Source organism: Mobula birostris, chromosome 6, assembly GCF_030028105.1.
Source record: "Mobula birostris isolate sMobBir1 chromosome 6, sMobBir1.hap1, whole genome shotgun sequence".
Classification (NCBI taxonomy): domain Eukaryota; kingdom Metazoa; phylum Chordata; class Chondrichthyes; order Myliobatiformes; family Myliobatidae; genus Mobula; species Mobula birostris.
Genome location: NC_092375.1, coordinates 120,224,211 through 120,248,827, shown reverse-complemented (window position 1 = coordinate 120,248,827; position 24,617 = coordinate 120,224,211). Strand labels below are relative to the sequence as shown.

Sequence of the window (24,617 nt, the reverse complement as noted above, 5' to 3'; positions counted from 1 at the left end):
TGGTACAAAGACACTGTCTCAAGACTGGCCATTCTTAGTACACAGTTATACTTGCACAGAATTCCACTTGTGTTTTGAAGTGAACTATTCCTTATAGATCTAGGACAAACTGCCTGTCAACTTTCTATACAAATCATTGCTTATTTACTGAGAAGCACACACAAAATGCTGAAGAACTCCCCGAATTGTCAACTCTATTCGTCTCCATTGATGTGGCCCAACCTGCTGAGTTCCTCCAGCACCTTGTGTGTGTTACTCTGGATTTCCAGCATCTCTTGTGGTTACCATTTATTGAGAAGTTGCCATGTAAAGTCATGCATTTATCTTAACCATTTCTCTGTGTGTGTTGGGGGGGGGGGGTAGTGCAGTTCTGATGTTTCACTGGACCAAAGATTGGGATTGGTATTGGGGTATTAGGTCACTGCTGTTAGTCAATTTCTAGTTGCAAATGCAAGTCATTCTGAGTCATCTCTGCAACCTAAGGTACTGAAATTAGACTGGAATGCCTACAGGTCATTCCTGGTTATTGAATGGCTTCCATTTCTACAGACATCTGTAAGTCAACTTTGGCCATAAATTGGAAAGTACACAAAGTCACTCGAAGCAGTAACCTTAATTCCAGAGTAACGTGATGACTGACACTTAAAGCACATAGAAAGAAGAATTACTAAAAATGGTGAGAGAAAGAAAGGGGAAAAACTAGTTATGCTGCTCATGGGAACTAATGTGTGCATGTACATCAGGCATTTCAATTTTAAAATATCACACTGATTTGTTTGTGTGTCTACAAGTTGGGCATTTGTAACCTGGGGTCAACCAGTATACAGAGAGGCTGCACTCCAGCTCTGAGCAGATGATCAAGACTGCATATTGCATGAGTGCTCCACCATAAAGTTTCTGTAAGGAAACTTTAAAAGTTACGTGAGGTTACTTAGATACTTGCCAGGATGTTCTCCCAACCAGCTAGCCTTTACTTATGCCTCAACTAATACTCTTAAAAAGACAACCAAGTCATTTTTATCACTAATGTTTAGGTTGGTTGCTACACTTTTTCCACCAATTGTCTTTCAAGATCTCTTCACTGATTGGATGTTAAGTGAACTAATATGTCCTGAGGTAGTAAGAGGTCTAAGTTTTCTGTGTAAGGCAACACCCTTCTGAACATTCTTTTATTGCTCCTCATAAACATAATCCTTTATATTCTTTGATCAATATTATTTTATTTTTCTATTTAGATTTGATGAAACCAAAATAGAGAACTCGATTGCAGCATTAGAGACTCCTGAAAATTAATTCTCACCACCCTACACTCCCTTTTTAGATCACACACTCACAACTTGGTGCTCATTTCTATTTGCACTTTGATCAATATCAGAATAAAACCTATCTGGTGTCTGGTTCATTGATAATGATGGATCTACTGCAGGGATTCTGAAGTTCTCCTTACTTTGAGTCTGCAGCTAAAGCAGAAACGTTGAGAGGTGTTTGACTTCCGGGTTCGAGTATGGAGTGAGTCGGTGCATGTGGGTGTGGCTCCCGACTTTTATTGAAAATCTACCTGTTTATCTTTGCCGTATGCTCAAGATAACTGAATATTGACCATTGTGAATAACGTGGGACATAGCTGGACATTGAAATGGCAAGTAGAATGTACCTTCGAAGTAAAACTGGGGAAAAAGATAGCGAAGCCTCGAGCAAGAAGGCGGATGTTACAGTAATGGCGCCGATGCACGCTGCTGGAGCTGGACCCGGACCTGCCCTACCCGATGACTTGGAGAGGCTTCGTTTAGTACTTATTGCTGACATGACGCAAGCAGTGCATTCTGCCCTAAAAACAGAACTTGAAGATGCTTTATCACCAGTGAATGCTGCCATGGAACAAATTATGTCTTCTTACGAGTCACACGACGAACGCATTCATGAGATTGAAGACGGCCTGAATGATTACAGTGACCGACTGGTGCGCGCCGAAGCCGTCATTGCAGCGTTGCAGAGCGAAAACGCGTTTCTGAAGGGAAAGCTAGATGACCTCGAAAATCAGTCGCGGAGATCCAAATTGAGAGTGGTCGGCATTCCTGAAAATTTGGAAGGTTCGGACCCTGTTAAATTTATGACCGAGTTTTTTGACGAAGTGCTGGGGACAAATTTTTTCCCAAGTCCTGTCGTACTTTCGCGTGCTCACCGAGTCGGACATAAACCATCCGGTGCCTCTGGAGCCAAGCAAACGAGACCAAGAAAGTTCCTTTCAAGATAAGCAACGCATCATCAATAGACGGAAGCAGGAGCTGTATTTCCACGGACACCGCATGTTTTTTTATGAAGGTTTTAGTGCGGAGCTGGGGAGAAAACGAGCAGCTTTCAAGGAGGTGAAATCCCTGCTTTACGGGAAAGGGGTCAGGTTTGGCCTCTTGTATCCTGCCCAGCTCCAGGTCATGCATGAAGGTAAAAAGCATTATTTCCATACACCAGAGGCGGCCAAAGAGTTTTACCATTCGCGCTGGGGAGAAGAAGAATGAGAAGAGCAATGACTTTTTTTAAAGGTTATTCATGCAGCATGGAAGGGGCCTCATGCCGAGGCAAACTCTTAATTTTCATAATCCACTTCTTTGTTCATTTTGTCCAGATTAATTTGTGGAACGCGATCGGGTTGAACTGCTATGCTGCCGAAACTGATTAACAAAAACTTTCAACCAGCAAAGTGTAAATATTTGGGATTTGTATCTCGGGTGTTTAAGTTGCCCAGTGTGTTTTTTTTGTTTTTAATGCTTAGCGTCACCTGTGTCATCTTTAGCCTATATGTTATATTAAAGGTACTATAAGTGATAGGATAAATGTTAAGGAGGGGAGCCACCCGAGATTAGATTGAAAATTGGGCTGTATGGGGAACGCCTTGGAAGTTTTTTGTTGGGTACTGCCTGCGATCATCCTCAATTGGGGAGGTAGTTCTAGGTTTCAGGGGTAATTGGGTTTTTTTGTTGTTTGTGTAAAGGGGTGGGGGGAGTGTTTTGAGGGATTACCATGGCAGTTTATTCTTTTGTGTGTTACGGATTGATCAGACTTTCTTTTCATTGTGCGTTATTGTGTGCAACTTATACCCTTGCACTGTTTTGGATTGTAGGCCCTGTGTGCCTTTTGATATGGTTAACGTGAGTGCTGCTGATGGAGGCCACCCTGTGAGGTTTATTTCTTGGAATGTAAAGGGGCTCAGTGGTACGGTTAAAAGAGCTAAAGTTATCTCTCATTTGAAACAATTAGAAGCAGATATACCATTTCTACAAAAGACACATTTAAGAGTGGAGGACCATAATAGACTTCGTAAAGCATAGATTAGTCAGGTTTTTCATTAGTCAGATTTAATAGTAGGTCCAGGGGGGTGGCAATATTAATCACCAAAAGAATGCAGTTCACACCATCTGATGTAATCAGTGACCCTAATGGTCACTTTATTATAGTCTCTGGTTTTCTCTTTCAGATACCTGTTATTTTGGTAAATGTTTATGCTCCTAATTGGGACGACATCCAATTTGCAAATAAGGTTTTGTCATTAATACCTAAACTGAATACACATAAACTAATCTTTTCCGGAGATTTGAACTGTGCAACTGACTCACTGCTTGATAGGTCTTGCCCTAGGGGAACATTTTCTGGTATGGCAAAGGCCTTCTCGATGTTTATGCAACAAAATGGTTATATGGATCCTTGGAGATTTTTGAATCCATCAGTTAGGCAACTCTCTTTCTTCTCTCATGTTCACCACTCCTATTCCAGGCTGGACTATTTCTTTATAGATAACTCCTTGATACCAATGATTAGACAAATTGAATACACTGCTATAGTTATATCTGATCACTCGCTCGTGAAACTGGACCTATGTTTTCCTTTAAACGTTAAGGAACGGCCTCTGTGGAGACTTAACCCCTTTTTTTTTCTAATGAGAAATTTTGTAGTTATATATCGGCTAACATTGACACATTCTTCGAGACTAACAAAACTGAGTCGGTATCGTACTCTTTACTTTGGGAAACTTTAAAAGCTTACTTGAGGGGTCAAATAATATCTTATACTTCACATGCCAATAAAGAGCATAGGAAGGAAATGCAAGTGTTACTGCAATCTATTTTGGACCTGGATAAAAAATACTCTGAGGCATCCACTGCGGAATTATATAAAAGCCAGGTTGATTTGCAAGCAAAGTTTAATCTTCTACCTACAAACCTATCAGAACAATTAATTCTTAAGACACGTGGCCTCTATTATGAATATGCTGACAAGGCGAGCCGGCTTATGGCTCATCAGTTGAAATATCAAGCTGCATCACGACTTATTCCCCAGATAAGAGACACACACCAGAACTTGACAAGCGATCCAAAAGAGATTAATAACATCTTTGCAACTTTTTATTCCTCTCTGTATGCCTCAGAGTTCCCCTCAGATAAAACAAATATGGAACTTTTTTTAGATAATTTGGAAATACCAACTCTTGAACCAGAGGAGGTGGAGAACCTAGATCGGGCTCTTGGGCAGGAAGAGATTAATAATGCCATTATGGCTATGCAGAGTGGTAAGTCCCCAGGTCCTTATGGTTATCCAATAGAATTTTATAAGAAATTTAAGGATAAGCTCATACCGGTCCTTCTAGAAGTGTTTCAGGAATCTTTGGAGAACGGCTTCTTACCCCCCTCTCTTTCACAGGCAGCTATTTCACTACTTCTTAAAAAGGACAAGGACCTGACTCAATGTGGATCAATCGCCCCATCTCACTTTTGAATGTAGATGTGAACATTTTGGCTAAAGTGCTTGCATGTCGTTTAGAACGTCCCCTTCCCAAGATAATTTCAGATGATCAAACAGGTTTTATTAAAAATCACTATTCTTTTTTTAATATCCGTCGACTGGCTGATGTGGTTTATTCACCCAGTGATTCTCCAAGTCCAGAGGTTGTTATCTCCTTGGACGCAGAGAAGGCATTTGATAGAGTGGAATGGGTATACTTGTTTAGTGTTTTGGAGAAATTTGGATTTGGCAGAATATTTATAGCTTGGGTTAAGCTATTATACCACTCGTCTTTAGCATGTATACAGACAAATTATTTTCGATTATTTCCCATTAACACGTGGCACTCGCCAAGGCTGCCCATTGTCCCCTCTTCTTATTGCAATTGCAATTGAGCCTCTTTCTATTGCACTTAGGAGTCAACTACATTATTTCAAGGTGTAGAAGAGGGGCCATGGAACACCGTGTTTCCCTATATGCTGATGACCTCTTACTTTACGTTAGCGACCCTGTAGGTAGTAGTCCTGCTATTGTGTCATTATTAGGTCAATTTGGAGCCTTCTCTGGCTATAAACTGAACTTTCAAAAAAGCAAATGCTTTCCCATTAATAACTTGGCCCTACAGATCCGACAGGAATCCTTGCCCTTCCCTTTATCTCAAGATGGTTTTGTATACCTAGGAATACATATTACTCGCTCTTTTACATCTCTGTTTGAAGCTAACTACAGGCCTGAGGTTAGCCAAATGAAGGCTGATTTCAAGAGATGGCGCAGTTTACCCCTTACTATAGCTGGGAGAATTCAGTCAGTGAAAATGACTATACTTCCTAGATTTCTCTATTTGTTTCAGTGTTTGCCAGTTTTCTTATCTAAGTTATTTTTTAAATCAGTCGAGCAAGCTATAACCTCCTTTATTTGGGAAAATAAGGTCCCAAGGGTTAATAAGCACACTCTCCAAAGAGGTCGTGACGTAGGTGGAATGGGTCTTCCCAGCTTTATTCATTATTACTGGGCATCGAACATTCAAAAAGTATTATTTTGGCTTCACCGGCCAGATATAATCTGGTGCCTGCTTGAGTCACGGTCTTGCCACTCCTCGTCTCTCCCAGCTTTGGTGTATTCTTCCTTAACATTGAAATCCTCTCAATTCACATCTAACCTGGTCGTGCTCTCCACCCTCAAAATTTTTAATCAATTTCGCTGCCACTATAAGTTCATATCAGCTTCAGTTTTGGGCCCCATTCATAAAAACCATTTATTTCCTCCCTCCACATTCCATTCAGCTTTCACACAATGGGGTTTGAACAGTCTTATGCGCATTAAGGATTTGTATACTGATAACATATTTGATAGTTTTGATAACCTGCGCGGTAAATATGGCCTTCCGCATAATAATTTTTTTAAATACCTGCAGATTCGCCACTTTGTCAAGGAAGAAGTTTCTTCTTTTCCTGTTCTACCACCTGTTATGTTATGGGAAAAATTCACTCTTAGCTTTAACAATAAAGGGCTGATCTCTGAACTATACTCTCAGCTGATGTTTTTGGGAGTTCAAGATCTAAACAAAATTAAGAGTAGGTGGGAGGATGACCTCGGTATGGATCTGGCGGAGGAATATTGGGCAAAAGTATTGAATAGGGTTCATTTCTCATCATCATGTGCTAGACTGGGGCTCATACAATTTAAAGTTTTACACAGGGTACATTTAAGTAAAGCCAGACTTGCAGACATATACCCTGGGACAGACGCTGGCTGTGACAGGTGTTCCTTCTCTCCGGCTGGTTTAGTACATGCATTTTGGTCAAGCCCTCGGCTTGATGACTATTGGGCACTGGTTTTTAAAATTATCAGTGAGGTTTTGGGGGTGACACTGAGACCTTGCCCGCTTATAGCTGTATTTGGTGTGGCAGATGATGATTTGGGTTTAAATGCAAGCCAGTCGGATATCATTGCATTTACATCGCTATTGGCCCGTAGGAGAATTTTGCTGGTTTGGAAATCTGCCACTCCCCCAACTGCTGCTGCTTGGTTAGAAGATGTAATGTTTTTTCTGAAATTAGAAAAGATTAAATTCACTTTGAGGGGGTCTGTGAAAAAGTTCTATTCGAAATGGGGACCTTTCTTATATTTTGGGAGTCTTAAGGAATTACCTACTAGTTGAGGGCATTTGATTGTACTTGGAAAGTTACCTCCCATTTAACACGCTTATAATTTACCTCACAGGATGGTTGATGAGTGTATTTTGGATCATCTGACATGTTGCAGATGTGTGTGAGCCATCATCTTGAAGTTGTGTGGGGGGTATGGTTGTGAAATGTCCGTACTTGTATTTGTGAATTGTTGTGTTGTAACTATATTAGCTGCCATGATATGTTCAGGGAGGGCGGGTGGGGGGAGGTTTGTTTTGGGGGTACGATACTAAAGCAAAATGGAGGAAAATGTAATCCATTATATATTTTGTATTGTGTCATTCCTTCAATAAAAATAAATTTAAAAAAGTGTTTTACTGATTTAAAACAAATACATTAAATATTAATTTTGAATCTTCCTCAGATCCACAGCAAAGGATTTATTGTAAATAAAATAGAATTTACATTATCCACCTGGAAGAATATAACAGATCCTCTGTTCAGTAGAGAAATTTTAAAGGGAGATAATTCATACAAGGACACTATCCTAGGAACTAGAAAATCACTTCAGTTTTTCAGGTTGGATGACAACACAGTAGCATATTTGTGGGCAGGGTAATGTTTTAAACATTTTAACATAAGATTTGAATGATGACATGGAGACAGATATGGTGGAATCTGGAGCACCAAACAATCTGCTGGAGAAACTCAGCAGGTTGAGCAGCATCTGTGGAGGAAAGGAACTGTTGACGTTTTAAATCATCAGCAAGGCCTTCCCACCCTCTCCCCAGAAGCTGCTCTCCGCCCTCCAATTTCCTCTAGCAGGTTGTTTACTGCTCTTGAGTAATGATATATTGGAGCACAGGTAATTAACTGGGACTTCAGAGCATATAGGAAAGTACAACCATACCTGTTTCCATTCAGTTTCTGTACTGTGCTTATAGCCCAGCAGATGGCAGATTCCATGTAATGTAGTTACCTACACAATTGTGAAAAAACAGATCATTCACTATAAAAGACCATGGTTAAATATTGCCTGCTTGCCTTGACTAAGAAATTTAGTTTAAAAGCTGAAAAGTTTCAAAATCCAATAAATTCAAAGTAAATTCAGTATCTTAGTATGTATATGACGCCGTATACTACCGAGATCAGTTTTGTCACAGGCATTCATAGTTGATACAAGCAACACAATAGAATCAAGTAAAAGCTACACACAAGCAAAGATAGACAAACAACTGATGTGTCAAAGAGGACAAACTCTGCAAATCTATGAAAAAAAGATACTGAGAACGTGAGTTGTAGAGTTGTTGAAAATTAGTCCATTGATTGCAGAATCAGTTCAGAGTTGAGGTGGATGAAGTTATCCACACTGGTTCAGGAGCATGATTGTTGAAAGTTAATAACTGTTCCAGAACCTGGTGGTGTGGCACCCTATGATCCTGTACCTCCTCCCCAAGGGCATCAGTGAGAAGAGAGCATGGCCTGGATGGTGGGGGGGGGAGGGGTGCTTTGTCATGGCAGTGCTCCTTGTAGATGTGCCTGACAGTGCCGGGGGGGGGGGGGGCTTTTTCTATGATGGACTGGGCTATATCCACTAGTCTTTGTAGGCTTTTCCATTCTTGGGCATTGGTGTTTCCATTACCAGGCCACGAAATATTAAACCATTGAATTCCAATTAAGTATGAAAATGAACTCAAGATCCATTTTGCACCACACCTGCTGGCCTACTGATTGCCCCATGAACTAATTTCCTCTCATCCTGTTTCACAAAATGCATACACCCCTCTCCCATAAGTTACCAAAGATAATTCATATTGTTTTCCCATTCTGACACACTTTTTGTGGGCTTCCTACCAGTTTATGACAGTGCAAATACATACAGTTAGTACATTGTAGAAGTCTTGCCCATGAACTTGGCTTTGTCTGTAGATATATTCTACTCCTAAGAAGATGTCTCCAAGGTTATATTCATCCTGATGTAAGGGTTTGGGCATATCTCCTACTCCAAGATCCTGGAAGAAAGATTAAATAGATTATCAAACTTTATATAATCATTAATTTTCAGTTAACATCAATGACCTGGAGAATATTCAGGCTCAGACTTATAAATGATGATGCTCATCTCAACCATGCAAAGCCTCTCCAACATAATTGCCATTATAAATTCTCAGTCAAAACCACTAAGGTCACCATTGCCCAGAAAGGTCAGTGGCTTAGCATTATTAATCTGTATTTAAAGATACAGTGCAGGATAGGCACTATCAGCCCTTCAAACTGCACTGCCAGCAACCCCCAATTTAACCCCAATCATGGGACAATTTACAACAACTAATTAACCTACATCTTTGGACTGTGGGAGAAACCAGAGCATCCAGAGGAAACTCACGCATGAACTTCCTACAGAGGACGCTGGGACTGAACTCCAAACTCCCAACGCCCTGAGGTGTACCAGCTTCGCGCTAAATGCTACTTTACTGTGGCGCCCTAAATAAACAAATGTTATTGTTTCTCAAGTAGAGCAGAGGCTGGATGCTATACTGGCTGATTCCCGTCCTGATTTGCCAATGTTTTTACATCATCTACAAGACATGACTACAATGCAATGGAATGCTCTCCAAAGTAGTGGCTCCAACAGCAGCTAAGAAGCTTGAAATTAAGAATGACAGGCCAATGGATTTGTTTACCATTAACTGTATCCACTGTCGCCTTCCTTTTGGATAGACTCTCAAAAAGTCACTGGTATTGGTTAATTACTCACACATACTGAGATAGAGAAAAGCTTTTGTTTTGCGTGCCATGCCATGCATAATGACATCGAGATGATACAATGAAACGTTAGAAATAAGTGTTCCAGTTACAGAGAAAGTGCACTGCAGGTAGACAAGTGCAAGGGCTACTTGAAGGTAGATTTGGGAGTAAGAGTTCACCTTTAGAGTGTGAGGTCCACATCTGCACCGCCCTCCAAATCACGGATCCATCTAAAGGCTGATTTATACTTGTGCGTAATAGCTTGCGCCGTAGCCTACGCAAATGAGCTACGCCGTTGTGAGCATTTATACTTGTGCGTTGGTATGTCTGCGTCTCTCTGCAATTCACCGCCAAAATACTAGTTGGCGGTGGGGTTTCTATGCCACTGTATTGAGTTTCTTCGTGTTGAAACTCAACATGAAGAAACTCAATCTTCAAACAATGGCGACTGAAACTGGGAGGGTGAATTTTCTGTGCTTGTCCGGCCACTGAGAGACATGGACGAAGAAATGCATTTCAAATATTTTCGGAAGTCGGCAGGTAGATTTGACGATTTGGTTCATCGTCTCCAGCCATTTATTTCACATCAGCGTACACACTGTATACTCAGAGACGGGCAATCACCATTTGAGTTTTAGCTTCAGGTGGAAGTCAACAGGCTGTAGCAGTTAGCTACAAACTGGCGTCAAGCACAGGGTCCTGCATAATTTCGGAGGTCTGTAAAGCTTTATGGAAAGCATTGCAGCCAGAGTTCCTTCCCTGCCCTTCAGTCACCCAATGGGAAGCTATTGCAGCGTAGGAGGAAATGCGATGCTACTAAGTGGACCAATCACAGTTGTCTTAGTCTGCGTCGCCGCGACACGTTGTTACATTTTGGGAGAGGTGCGCGTTAGGGTACGGCGTAGGGTTCGTGGCTACACCGTATCTACAGCATACATTTGACGCATACCTTAACTTGATTATATACTATTGCTCCCTAGGTTAAAATCTCTGTTTCAGGTTAACACTAGGTGAAAAGCAGAACAATGGAGAATTTGGTAATCTGAAATAACTGCAAACCAAAATGCAATCAAGTTCTGGCTCTGATGCAGGACGCGAGCATTAACTGTTTCTTCCTCCGCATACGCAGCCTGACTCGCTGAGTGTTCGCAGTTATTTTTAGTAACGAAAGCTGAAAACCGATTTTAAATGCAATATCCTCACGAATCAGCGTTGCTGAAAGGAACTAAGTGGGAGTGAAGGGTAGACTCGACCCGACCCCCATCATTCGAACCCAGGTCTCACCGGGTGGAAGGGGAAGGACAACACGTCGGTGGCCGCGTCCTGTCCCCGGTAACGTCCGTTCAAGATCCGCATCCTCCGGTCGTCCACACAGATCAGCCCCAGGTCGAAGCGGCCTAGGCCAAGAATCTGGCGCAAGATCTGGCAGTCTCGCCGAAGCCGGGCCCGGCGGAGCGGTACTGCCCGCTGTAGATCGCGGATCAGGAGCGCCATAGAGGCCGCAGTTGGCGACCCGCAGCCGTTGTCATTAGCAACCCCATCCCTGCGGAAGTAAGTGCACCAGACTTCCTGCTCCGTGCTGACCGGATGGGAACACTGCACTGACGGACTGCACTTTGGTTCCGCGCTGATGGTGGTATGGGCGGTGCACAGGCCGGTTAACGATTAGCGACGCCGTAATGGAGCCGGGGGGCAGGCGACTGCCCATCCTCTTCCCGACTGGGGACAGCCGCTTCCCGGGCCCACAGACGGCCGTGTTCGGGCAGGCGAGCGAGGCAGGGCCTCCTGCCGCATTTGGGCATCCAGTGATTGGGGCGACGGGCTCAGCTCTCCCGGCAGCTGCCGGGCCCAGTCATTCGTTCAGCTTCAAGCCTCTCAACCCGTTTCCCGCTTCCGCAAGCTTCGGTACATCAGCGGGGATGAATTTTGGGCAGCCCGAGCCAACCTTCAGTTCGCTCGGCCACGCCGACTTACTGCGGGTCCGTGCTCCCGGGCCGGACGTAAACAGAGCGCCCGGTAAACTCCCGTCCTTTCACTTCTCGCAGCCCCCGAGCAGTGGGGGAGAAGGGGGTGTCTTTGGCTCACAAAAGAACAAGGCTGGCCCCTCTGCACTTATCTTCAGTTTCTCACAAGCCACAAGCAGCTCCTCTTCCAGCTGCTTCGGGTTACCTCGGCCGAAAGCTACTACTAGTTTACCAGAGACCTTTAGCTTCTCTCAACCGACAGCCATGGACAGTTCTGCCGAAAGCTTTCGCTTTGGCCAGCCGGTTCCCAACAGCAATAGGTCTTCGGCCCCGTTCACTTTCTCACAACCAAGTGTAGCTAGCTCCGTGGATGCGTTGGCGTTAAACAAGACATTGGGGAGCGAAGAAATAACTGGTCAGAAATCAGCTTTTGTAGGGAGTGACGCCAGTCCTTTGGCATATGATGGTAAACATGGTGCAACGGGAACCGGTGGAACTCCGGGTAGGACAAAGCACGAAGTGGAGGAAGAACAGTTAGCTCCCAAAAAGGGAGTAAAAAGAAAAGACAAGCGAGACAAGTCACCACCTCAATTTGAACACAGTCCTGCTGAAGAACAAGCAGTAGGGACGATAAGTAGGCCGTCCTTGGGGAAGCGGCCGATGAAAGTTGCGCCATCAATGGGAGTCTTCAGTCGCACCATTCGCGATGTGCTGAAAGGTAAGAGGGAGATGAAAGGAGATAGCGCTCGCCCTGAAGATGAAACAATTGAAAGAATAAAGCGATTGTCCGAAACGAGCATTTGCTGGCCTGGTCGTATGAGAAAAGAAGAAACAAAAAAGAAATTGAGAGATGGTGAGTTGAATTATTGATAAAATCTTGTAGAGAGCAAGAGGTGTGTTTTTCCTTTGTTCACTGTCTTTTTGTTGCCTTTAACATTTCAGCACCTTTTTCATAATTGGTGCTTCACATTTGGCTCTTCAGCTGGAGAAGACTTTAGGCAGAAAGGCTATCCGCTGATATCAGACTCTTAATAGACTATTCCTGCCCTAAAGGTGAACTTTCGATCTCCCATCATGGCCCTTGCATGTAATTTGTATCTCTTGTCACGTACCCCGTGACGGGTTAAAGAACCAGCAGAAATGGAAAACACTTTGGAGTCCAGTATTGCTATTAACTAATGGTATTTATTAGTAACTACGCAATACAGTAATGTAAATGCAGATATATCAAACAGGTTAGCAATGATTATATATAAGTAAGTGTGGAAATATATGAAATTCAAGTCTAGGGGTAAATAGGTAGTCTTATGATGATGAGTAAGTTCAGTTCAGTTCGTGGTATTGAGTTGAGTAGTGGTGGAGAGAGAGGGGGAGAGATTTGAGTCTTCAGGTGAGCTGATGCCATCGATCTTCCCATTGTCCTCCGAAATCTTTTAAAAGTCACTGACTGTGACTTCAACAAAGGGGACCGTTCTTCTGTGGTGGAATCATCAACCCAGGCAAGGGTTGGACACATAGACAACTCCCCACCAGTCACTCCCTTTTCTCACTGCAAGAACCACTGATCGATCCTCCAAAAACCCGCTTTTTTCTGTGGGCACAACAAAGCTCATACACTGTCCAAAAACATGTGTTGCAGGTCTATCATCTGACCTCCTATTCATCTCACCGTACTGAGTACCAACTGTCATTCAAATAACTCCTCCCTTCTGTGTCTGTGTAAGAATGCACTAGCGGGCCATGTCCTTGGGAAGTATAAATACGCTCCAGAGAAACCATAACATCGATTGTCCATCAAATAATGCCACCCTTGGTCACCATAGCGACTTATGAGCTGCTCGGTCCCCTCTCTCTCCGAACTCAGCAAAAATCCAAAAGTTAGATTAGATTATGAGGACAGACAGTCCTCTTTTATTGTCGTTTAGTAATGTATGCATTAAGAAATGATGCAGTATTTTTCTAGAATGATATCACAGAAACACATGACAAACCGACTTAAAAACTAACAAAAACCTCATAATTATAACATATAGTTACAACAGAGCAAAGCAATACCGTAGTTTGATAAGAACAGCCCATGGCATGGTAAAAGTCTCAAAGTCTCTCGAAAGTCCCATCATCTCACGCAGACGGTAAACCTCCAGCGCTGCCAGCTTGCTGATGCAGCATACTGGAGGCATCTGACCACAGTCTGACTCAGGGTCCATCCGAAAACTCCGAGCCTCTGACCAGATCTCCGACACCGAGCACCATCTCTGCCGAGTGCTTCGACCCTCAGTTCTTCCTCGTGCCTTAAAGTGACAGTCCACAGGAAATATGAACCTTAGGGGTTCATAACACTAGCTCAAAGCAGTCTTCATCTCTCCCTCTCTTAAAAACAAGCTGTCGGTTTTAAATAACTCTCTCTTCAAAAGCACAGTTCGTAGGGGTAATCGAGCACAGTCCATAGGGGTAGTTTAGGGCCTGGTCACAACCTGCACTGTACTTTCTCTGTAGCTGCCACACTATTCTGTATTCTTTTCACTACCTCCATGTTCTTGTGTATGGCTTGATCAGCCCGATGGCTTCTCAGTGCATGTGATAATAACAAACTAATGCCAACCTTTTTATCATTCCACCATCTTACTTTTTCCATCATGTTCATCTTGAATCCCTGCTCTTTGAATCCCTGCTCTTTGAACCAGTTTTAGGAAGACCTCTCTACACTTTTTATTCTGTTTACTCTGCCCATTTACTCTTGGTCAGTAGAATAGTACAGAACAATAAAATGTCCTTCAGCCCATCCGAGGGTGTGCTAACTTAAACTAATTCTTCGGCCTGGATGTTCTCCATAACTTTCCATTCTCTGCATATTCATGTGCCTGTCTGAAAGCCTCTTAAAAATGAGAAATTTATATTAAATGCTAAATGCAAATGTTGTCTTCAAGCAGATCCTTGAATTCAGTTTAATGTGACTACCACTTTTTTTTGCAGCACTGCTGTTTTTTCCTCTTACAACCTATTTAAATCCCAAATTAATCTGAGACCCATAGCTTATTGTTTAACTAAAGAACTGTGCTGCTTGGTGGCAAATAACTTCCATCAAAATGGTTGTTCTGCAAGTTAAAATGATCCAGGACAGGAAAATTTTTTTTGACCAAGCAACCAGTGGGCAAATGAAAGCAAAAAGGTTTATTGTTGTAATGGTAAATTGGATTATTATTGTTGCATGCACTAAGTAAAGGTGAAAACTTTATTTTGCATACCATCCACGCAGATTTCTCCTTCCACAGATGTTGTTTCAAGCACTTTCTGTTTCTACAGGTAAATTGGTTTATTATTGGCGCATTACGCAGATATGTTGTAAAACTTGTCTTCACACAGTTCATTATAACAGGGCATTGGGGTAGTGCAAGGCAAAACAATGACAGAATAAAGTAATAGATACGGTGAACAGTGCAGTGCAGGTAGACAATGAAGTACAAGGTCAAAACAAAGTAGATTGTGAGGTCAAGTGTCCATCTTGTTGTACCATTCGATAGTAGGATAGGAACCATCCCTGAGCCTGTTGGTATGTTGCTTCAGGCTTTTGTATCTGCTGCCCGATGGGAAGAAAAGGGAGTGTCCAGGGTGGGTGAGGTTATGCTGGCTGTTTTGCTGAGGGAGTGAGAAGTGTACATGGAGTCTGTGGAGAGGAGGTTAGTTTCTGTGATGAGCTCTCTGCAGTTTCTTGTGGTCTATGGCAGAGCAGTGGCAATAGCAAACTGGTGCATCAGTAAAACTTGGTGTGGATCAGTGGCAAATTTCCTTTGCTTCCTGAGAAAGTTGGGGTGTTGGTGTGCTTTTTGGCGTGGCACCCACGTGATTGGACCAGGGCATGTTCACTCTTAGGAACTTGAAGTTTTCAACCCTCTTGATCTCAGCATCGTTAATGTAATTAGAAGTGTGTGCATCACGTACTCTCCGCCTGAAATCAGTGACTTACACAGGCATAACAAGAGTGAGATAAACTGTTGTGTTTTCACAACAACCACCGTGCACTCAATGTCATCAAGACCAAGGAATTTCATAGTCATAGTCATACTTTATTGATCCTGGGGGAAATTGGTTTTTGTTACAGTTGCACCATAATAATAAATAGTAATAGAACCATAAATAGTTAAATAGTAGTATGTAAATTATGCCAGTAAATTATGAAATAAGTCCAGGACCAGCCTATTGGCTCAGGGAGTCTGACCCTCCAAGGGAGGAGTTGTAAAGTTTGATGGCCACAGGCAGGAATGACTTCCTATGACGCTCTGTGCTGCATCTCGGTGGAATGAGTCTCTAGCTGAATGTACTCCTGTGCCCACCCAGTACATTATGTAGAGGATGGGAAACATTGACCAAGATGGCATGCAACTTAGACAGCATCCTCTTTTCAGACACCACCATCAGAGAGTCCAGTTCCATCCCCACAACATCACTGGCCTTACGGATGAGTTTGTTGATTCTGTTGGTGTCTGCTAAGCCTGCTGCCACAGCACACAACAGCAAACATGATAGCACTGGCCACAACAGACTCGTAGAACATCCTCAGTATCGTCCGGCAGATGTTAAAGGACCTCAGTCTCCTCAGGAAATAGAGACGGCCCTGACCCTTCTTGTAGATAGCCTCAGTGTTCTTTGACCAGTCCAGTTTATTGTCAATTCGTATCCCCAGGTATTTGTAATCCTCCACCATGTCCACACTGACCCCCTGGATGGAAACAGGGGTCACCGGTACCTTAGCTCTCCTCAGGTCTACCACCAGCTTCTTAGTCTTTTTCACATTAAGCTGCAGATAATTCTGCTCACACCACGTGACAAAGTTTCCTACCGTAGCCCTGTACTCAGCCTCATCTCCCTTGCTGATGCATCCAACTATAGCAGAGTTATCTGAAAACTTCTGAAGATGACAAGACTCTGTGCAGTAGTTGAAGTCCGAGGTGTAAATGGTGAAGAGGAAAGGACACAAGACAGTCCCCTGTGGAGCCCCAGTGCTGCTGATCACTCTGTCGGACACAGTGTTGCAAGCATATGTACTGTGGTCTGCCAGTCAGGTAGTCAAGAATCCATGATACCAGGGAAGCACCCACCTGCATCGCTGTCAGCTTCTCCCCCAGCAGAGCAGAGCGGATGGTGTTGAACGCACTGGAGAAGTCAAAAAACATGATCCTCACTGGCTTGTCCAGGTGGGTGTAGACATGGTTCAGCAGGTAGACGATGGCATCCTCATCTCCTAGTCGGGGCTGGTAGGTGAACTGGAGGGGATCTAAGTGTGGCCTGACCATTGGCCAGAGCAGCTCCAGAACAAGTCTCTCCAGGGTCTTCATGATGTGGGTGGTCAATGCCACCGGTCTGTAGTCATTGAGGCCGCTGGGGCGCGGCGTCTTTGGCACATGGACGAGGCAGGACGTCTTCCACAGCACAGGAACCCTCCAGAGCCTCAGGCTCAGGTTGAATACATGGCGAAGTACTCCACATAGCTGAGGGGCACAGGCTTTGAGCACCCTGGTACTGACACCATCCGGTCCTGCAGCCTTGCTTGGGTTGAGACGTTTCAGCTGTCTGAATTTATGTGGACTTGAGGAAGGGGAAGTTCGGAGGACGCGCACCAGTCCACATTGAGGGTTCAGTAGTAGAAAGGGTGAGTAGCTTCAAGTTCCTGGGTGTCACCATCTGAGAGGATCTACAGTATACAGGACCCAATATATCAATGCATTCACAAAGAAGGTACGCTAGCGGCTTGACATCTCACCAAAGACTAGGAAATTTCTAGAGGTGTGCGGTGGAGAGCATTCTAATTGGTTGTTATCATAGCCTAGTATGGAGGCTCCAGTACATTGAATCGCAAGAGGCTATAGAGGCTTGTACACTTAGCCAGCTCCATCAGAGGGTAGCCTTCCCCACCATTGAGGACCCCTGTCATCAGGGACATGCCCTTTTCTCATTACTAGCTTTGGGTAAGGAAGCACAAGAATCTGAAGACACACACTCGTCATTTTAGGAACAGCTTCTTCCTGACTGCCATCAGAATTATGAGTGGTCCACGAGCACTATTTGTTCCATTTTTATACTATTTATAATTTCTAGATATTTTGTTATGTACTTGCGCTGTGTTGTTACTGCAAAACAATGAATTGCCTGTCATACAGGTCAGTGATAATAAACGATTCCGATGAAGGCTCTTCAGTGTGAAATGTTAACTGCTTGACCCCAGTTTTTCCAGCAGCTTCTATTTGCATTCCAGAGTTCCAACTTTGCTGTTCTCTGATTTTCATTTTCTGATTCGCTCTTTGAATGGCTTCCAAGATATTGCAATCATTGAACTGGTCAGCAAATGGCACTTTAGTTAGGTGGTCTTTCACACATACACTTAGTGGCCATTTTATTAGGTACAGGAGTGGAACCTAGTGTGATCTGCTGCCATAGCCTATCCACAGCTTCTGAGATACGCAGTCCACCTGGTATTGCACCAACAATCATTCCACAATCAAAATCACGTCGAACACATTTCGTCCCCATTCTGAATTTTGGTCTGTACAACTAAACATCCTGACCATGTCTGCATGTTTTTATGCATTGACTTACTGCCACATGATTTATATTAGCAAGCGGTTGTGTAGGTGTAGCTAATAAAGAGGCTACTGAGTACAATGTTATGATGTTTTTATTATTTCTTGCTGCTTCGTATGAACTGTCTTCATTATGCTTGATTGTAGTTTGGAGAATAAGTGGTGCTAAATGCTGCTTGTGTGTGACTTTCAATATTCCTATTTTAGTTTTTCTGATTTGTGTTTGTACTATGGCACGACAGAGCAGACTTGATGGGCTGAATGGCCTAATCTAATTCTGCTACTATGTTTTGTGGTCTTACTGTGGATTAATTTCTCTTTGTTGTCTTTACTTTCCCAGATCTTTCTAGCAAGATTCCTTATCGGAGACTACGCCGCGGTAATAGTACAGAGAGCCTTTCCGGAACTTCTTTATCAGAGCTCACTGCCATTCAGTGTAAAAACATCCCAGCTGACCTGAACAAAAAAGAGATCATCAGGAAACACTTCTCTCAGTTTGGCAAAGTGCAGAGAGTCTATTGCCAAACCAATAAGAATCAGGCTGTGGTTCACTTTACCAATAATGTGAGTTTCTAAAGACTTCGCTATTTCCATTGATGAGCATAAACCATTCAAATGCTTTTAATGAATGCAGTGTTAGTGTAAGACTAACTGAAGTAACATCAGTATATTTACTTCTATTTGGTTGCTATCAGTTCTGTGTTTTCCCCCAACCCCATCAATTAATGCTTGTTTCGTTGTGACAGACACAAGACTGAAAACTATATAATCTGTCCTGCCAGATTAATATGAAACACAGATAGGTGTGTTTTTAAAAGTCTAAAAGACAGTTTCTCTCTTTCTCCTCTTCTTGTAAGTTTTTTTCTAAAGCAAACAGGCTAAAGTTGCCTGTCAGGAGAATTGATTATACAGCAATTTGCAAAATAATTAGTGGAGAAATGAGATTTTATTTAAACACAATGAATTAGTATAACTTCAAATGTATTGAATGAAAGATTCCAACAGAAATTGCATAACTGCTCTAAGGAAAATGTCAAGCACAGTAAAAGGAGCAAGTCACTGGGACATTAAAAACTTCTTTCAATTAGTTGGCACAGCAATTGGATAAATGACTGTGCTTTCCTTTTTATTTGTGATTTACAACTAAGTTGGTAAATATAGTTAGGATTTCCTATATTACTTTTTTTCTTTTCTGCTTTAATAACCCAATTCAGCTCTTTTTGTTGGTTAGAATGTTCTTTTGGTATCTCACCCAGATTGCCAGGAGTGCATGTCTGAACCACGACTGTGATCAGACTTCTGGCTGATCCGGAGCCTGGTCTGATTGGCTAACTTGTACATTTTTTAAATTAGCAAACAAATGCTTCAGTCCTATGTTCAAAGCTAGATAAGATTTGGGTATGTGTTTTAGTTTATGGTGAGCGTGTAACAATTATTGTTTCTCTTAAAGTTAGCGGCATCCACTGCCAAAAAGAAAGGAAAGTTGTTATGCAAACGACCCATTGAAATATTTTGGCAAAGGAAGAAAAACAGTAAGTTACAAACAATGCTTATTTTGTTTCTTTTATCCGTATCAGTTTTATTTGAGATATGTTTATTCTGGTCTGAAAGTAGTTTATACGTTCTCCCGGCGACCATGCGGGTTTCCTCCCACATTTCAAGATGTGGGGGGAATTAACCTACAGGTTAGTAGGTTAATTGTCCATGTGGGTGTAATTGGGTGGTGCTGATTCTTTCTTTTCAAATCTTTTTATTATTATTCAAAAAATTACATCGAAGTAAGCAACACTTATAATGTTTTTTGATAATAAAAAAAACCTACTAAGCAGAAAAGTGGGGGGATAAAAACCCCATTAGGTGTACAACCCCGGAGCCATGCGTCATACAAAAAGCTTCTAAAGGTAAACATCAAACCGCCAGCAAGAAAACAAAATACCAGAAATTTACAGGGCGGTGCTGATTCATTCGGCTGAACTGGCCTGTTATCGTGCTGTGTCTCTAAAGCTAAACAGCTCTGTAGCATATGGCGACACCAATGTACAGTTGTTATAGACTTCCAGTTGTTATCCTTAGTGCATGTACAGTATATATTCCCAATTTGGATATCAGTCATCCATTGAATGAATTCTATGTCTAATTTTTGAAAGTAATAGGTCAGTTCTAATTTTTTAAAAGCTATTATAAATTAGAAGGGAGCCACAAGTATTCGGGTCTTGTGTGTATTTGGATGTGTTGTTGATAGCTTCCCTTCTTGGACTCCAGCTAATATTAGGAAGGTAAAGTGTCTTCGTACTCCAGTGTGGAAAAAGGAATTCTGGCTAGTTGCCTATTTCTAAGGAAGTCATAGGGGTTTGTTTCCAATGCTTTATTCTGCAATTGGTGGGGTTATTATTTTACTGCAGGCTTGGCAAGGATTGCAGCATTCCCCAATGATCCCCAGCAGCCGGCAAGCATGGATTTAGTGAAAGAGAGATAGGGTAGTTGTACTACTCATTACCATATCAGTTCACAACTTTCTTTTCTCTCTTCTTGTCAGGTCCTGGAAAGAAGTCCTCATGGGAAGGAGGAGGGAAACCAAAAGGAGATGAGAAGCTGAGCTCTGATAAACCCGATGTGGAGCGTAAACCTGAAGTAGAGTGTTCACCTTTACGCAATCCTACTGTGAAAGCGACCGCTGTTGGAAATATCGCAAATAGGTAACATTCCAAGGCAATGTCTGCAGAACTTTGGGTTAAAAATAACCTTTTCTTCGGTATATCAGTGATGCTGAAGATTTTGGATTGGATTTAGAGCTTGTGTTGGATTACGCAATCCTGGTAACATGAATTTGGAGGCACAAGTCAATGTTGATCCAGAAGATTGTTCTGCAAGTTTAATACATAGATTGCTTTTTACATCCATCTTTCATTACTCTTATTAACTAGTTTGTATGGTTAATATGATCATTCCATTCCGTTGAGGCTGGGCATGGCGTAAGTTAATGGGTGGAAGTGTTGATCAGTCTGGCAACCTAGGGGGAAGTAACTGTTTTTGAGTCTGGTGGTCCTAATGTGGGTGCTGCACAGTCTCTTCCCTGATGGGAGTAGTACAAGCAGTCCGTGAGCAAAGTCGTTGGGACCCTTCATGGTATTGCTGTCCTTTTTCTGGCACCCTTCTGTATATAGAAACAGAAAATCTACAGCGCAATAGAGGCCGTTTGGCCCATGATGCTGTGTCGAGCATGTACTTACTTTAGAAATTACCTAGGGTTACACATAGCCCTCTATTTTTCTAAGGTCCTTGTACCTATCCAAGGGTCTCTTAAAAGACCCTATTATATCCACCTCCACCACGGTCACCGGCAGCCCATTCCACGCACTCACCCACTCTCTGCGTTAAAAAAACAACTTAACCCTATCTTCTCCTCTGTACCTACTTCCAAGCACCTTAAAACTGTGCCCTCTCATGTTCGACATTTCAGCTCTGGGGAAAAAACCTCCGACTATCCACATGATTAATGCCTGTCATCATCTTATACACCTCTATCAGGTCACCTCTCACACTCCATGACTCCAAGGAGAAAAGGCCAAGTTCACTCAACCTATTCTCAGAAGGCATGCTCCCCAATCCAGGCAACATTCTTGTAAATCTCCTCTGTCCCCTTTCTATAGATTCCATATCCTTCCTGTAATGAGGTGACCAGAATAGAGCACAGTACTCCAAGAGCGGTCTGACCAGGTCCTATATAGCTGTAATGTTACCTCTCTGCTCTTGAACTCAATCCCACAGTTGATGAAGGCCAACACACCTTATGCCTTCTTGAGCAGACAGTCAACCTGTGCAGCAGCTTTGAGTGTCCTATGGACTCAGACGCCAAGATCTCTCTGATCCTCCACACTGCCAAGAGTCTTACCATTAATACTATATTCTGCCATTGTATTTGACCTACCAAAATGAACGACCTCACACTTATCTGGGTTGAACTCCATCTGCCACTTCTTAGCCCAGTTTTGCATTCTATCAATGTCCCGCTGTAACCTCTGATAGACCTCCACACTATCCATAGTCAGAGTCATACTTTATTGATCCCGGGGGAAATTGGTTTTTGTTACAGTTGCACTATAAATAATAAATAGTAATATAACCATAAATAACACACATCAAAGTTGCTGGTGAACACAGCAGGCCAAGCAGCATCTCTAGGAAGAGGTACAGTCAACATTTCAGGCCGAGTCCTGACGAAGGGTCTTGGCCTGAAATGTCGACTGTACCTCTTCCTAGAGATGCTGCCTGGCCTGCTGCGTTCACCAGCAACTTTGATGTGTGTTGCTTGAATTTCCAGCATCTGCGGTATTCCTGTTGTTTGCGTTTTTAGAACCATAAATAGTTAAATAGTAATATGTAAATTATGAAATAAGTCCAGGACCAGCCTGTTGGCTCAGGGTATCCACAACACCCCCAACCTTTGTGTCAACAGCAAATTTACTGATCCATCTCTCCACTTCCTCATCCAGGTCATTTATAAATATCATGAAGAGAAGGGGTCCCAGAACAGATCCCTGAAGCACACCACTGGTCACTGACCTCCATGCAGAATATGACACGTCTACAACCACTCTTTGCCTTCTGTGGACAAGCCAGTTCTGGATCCACAAAGTATGGTCCCCATGGATCCCATGCCTCTTTACTTTCACAATAAGCCTTGCATGGGGTACCTTATCAAATGACTTGCTGAAATCTATATACACTACATCTACTACTCTACCTTCATCAACATGTTTAGTTACATCTTCAAAAAAATTCAATCGGGCTCGTAAGGCACGACCTGCCTTTGACAAAGCCATGCTGACTATCCCTATACTGTATATCCTTCATCAAATGTTTCCATTTATTATATAGTATGCAACCTGAAATAATTGTCTTTGCAGACATCCATGAAAAACAGAAGAACCCCAAAAGAATGATTGATAGAAAAACGTTACAACCCCAAAGTCCCCTCTCCCCTGCGCAAGTATCAACGCAACAGCCTCCCCCCTCCCACCCACCGCCCATTTCAGCAAAAAGCGTCAGGGCTCCCCACCCACCAAGCAACAGCAATGCACCCAAAGGGAAACCATGATATGTAGTCAACAAAGACTGTTGTTTACCCGACAGTTTGACATCCCACAGGCTCTCTCACTAACAAGGCACAGAGAGATATTGCCCATTTTCACAGCAAAAAGGGAGACTGACAGTCGCTGTTATGATATTAAACTGTGGCATGTTGATTTTTCCATATATTGCAACAGCAGAATCCTGATGTCCCATCTCCTGTAACACCTGAAGTCAGCAACACCAGCCTGAAATCAGTCATCCGCAGGACCACATCCTGGAGGTGCTGTATCCAAGCCGCGCCTGGAGAATGTCAGAAAACAGTCGGCTGATGAGCTCCAGGAACGGGAACTCGTCTGCCGTAAAAAAATAAATAAATGCAGTTGAGTGCCACCTGCAGATCGGGACGTCAATAGGACCATCTAATAGAAAATGACTATTATCTCTCAGCCACCTTCTGAGCTTTCGGCACAAATGTCATTGTTCTGCCCTCTCTACTTCCATTTCCTGGGGAGTGGTAGGTTGGGCCACCGTTTACGACAGAGTTAGGTTTTCAACTGCACACATTCTGTGGCTACAAGGATCAATATTCTACAGCTAGTGATCTTAGAAATTGACTCTCCGAGCTTCCTGCTACCTGTAAGGGGCACATGAATGGTGTGATAAAATACTCTTGACTTGCCTGGATTTGTACATTGGCAGCACAAGTATTGACACCACAGATGGTTGATTGCACCCTTCCCCCATCCACTACTTCATACCTTTAATTCTTGCAAGCAGCACACTGTGGCTGCAGTGTTTCTTATTTCCAGGCTTTATTGCAGCAATTAGTCAAAAATCTTGGCAGTGCTTCCAAAATGCTAGGTAAATTTATGCAGGTGTGGATTACGGCTGATGCTGGGTGAAGTTAGGGTGGAAAGCTCCTTGCTCATGTTGTCAGTCTGTCAGCTAAAAGCAGGGATGAGGACAGGACGTGTGTGTGTGTGTGTGACTCTCTCGCGCTCTACACCCCCCAGTCTCACTCGGGAAGAGGCTATGCAGCACCCACACCAGGCCCACTAGACTCAAAAACAGTTACTTCCCTCAAACCATCAGGCTGATCAACACCTCCACTCACCACTACTATATACACATCACCTAGAATCACTTTATATACATACAATCAGTCCATGTATATGTTAGTTGTACATTGCATTTTATAGGATTGTTTTTATATTTATTGTGTTGTGTATGTTTATTGCTGTATCAAATCTGGAGTAACAATCTTGAATCAGGGTGATTCATTTCCTAGTGATAGAGTAAAAGAAGCAACAGTTTGATCCAGTGTCCTCTCAGGGCATAGTGAACGATAATGCCAA

At 42.9% G+C, this 24,617-nt stretch overlaps 3 protein-coding genes across 10 annotated transcripts in view; 2 read left to right on the top strand and 1 right to left on the bottom strand.

Moving 5' to 3' along the window:
* Positions 1-7,130, top strand: part of c6h21orf58 (chromosome 6 C21orf58 homolog) — a 207,370-nt gene extending 200,240 nt beyond the window's left edge. The window contains exon 10 of the mRNA XM_072261181.1: positions 4,693-7,130. The gene's annotated coding sequence lies outside the window, so the exon portion shown is untranslated. The remainder of the gene's footprint in view (positions 1-4,692) is intronic.
* Positions 1-11,213, bottom strand: part of LOC140199329 (endoribonuclease YbeY-like) — a 46,076-nt gene extending 34,863 nt beyond the window's left edge. For 4 of the 6 annotated variants that reach the window (XR_011886400.1, XM_072261184.1, XM_072261183.1 and 1 more), the window contains exons 1-3: positions 10,935-11,212; positions 8,783-8,914; positions 7,813-7,881 (exon numbers count right to left, since the gene is read on the bottom strand). Coding sequence is in view for 5 of the 6 variants with exons in the window: in XM_072261184.1 (XP_072117285.1) it covers positions 7,813-7,881; positions 8,783-8,914; positions 10,935-11,144 (411 nt within the window). In the remaining variant the exon portion in view is untranslated. Of the gene's footprint in view, positions 1-6,181; positions 6,237-7,812; positions 7,882-8,782; positions 8,915-10,934 lie in introns of all 6 variants that reach the window. The other 2 variants (XM_072261186.1, XM_072261185.1) reach the window with 2 other exon arrangements.
* mcm3ap (minichromosome maintenance complex component 3 associated protein) overlaps positions 10,564-24,617 on the top strand; it is an 86,747-nt gene continuing 72,693 nt past the window's right edge. For all 3 annotated transcript variants that reach the window (XM_072261176.1, XM_072261175.1, XM_072261174.1), the window contains exons 1-4: positions 10,564-12,467; positions 18,530-18,753; positions 19,640-19,721; positions 20,726-20,885. In XM_072261176.1, coding sequence (XP_072117277.1) covers positions 11,330-12,467; positions 18,530-18,753; positions 19,640-19,721; positions 20,726-20,885 — 1,604 coding nt within the window. In that variant the 5' untranslated portion in view covers positions 10,564-11,329. The remainder of the gene's footprint in view (positions 12,468-18,529; positions 18,754-19,639; positions 19,722-20,725; positions 20,886-24,617) is intronic.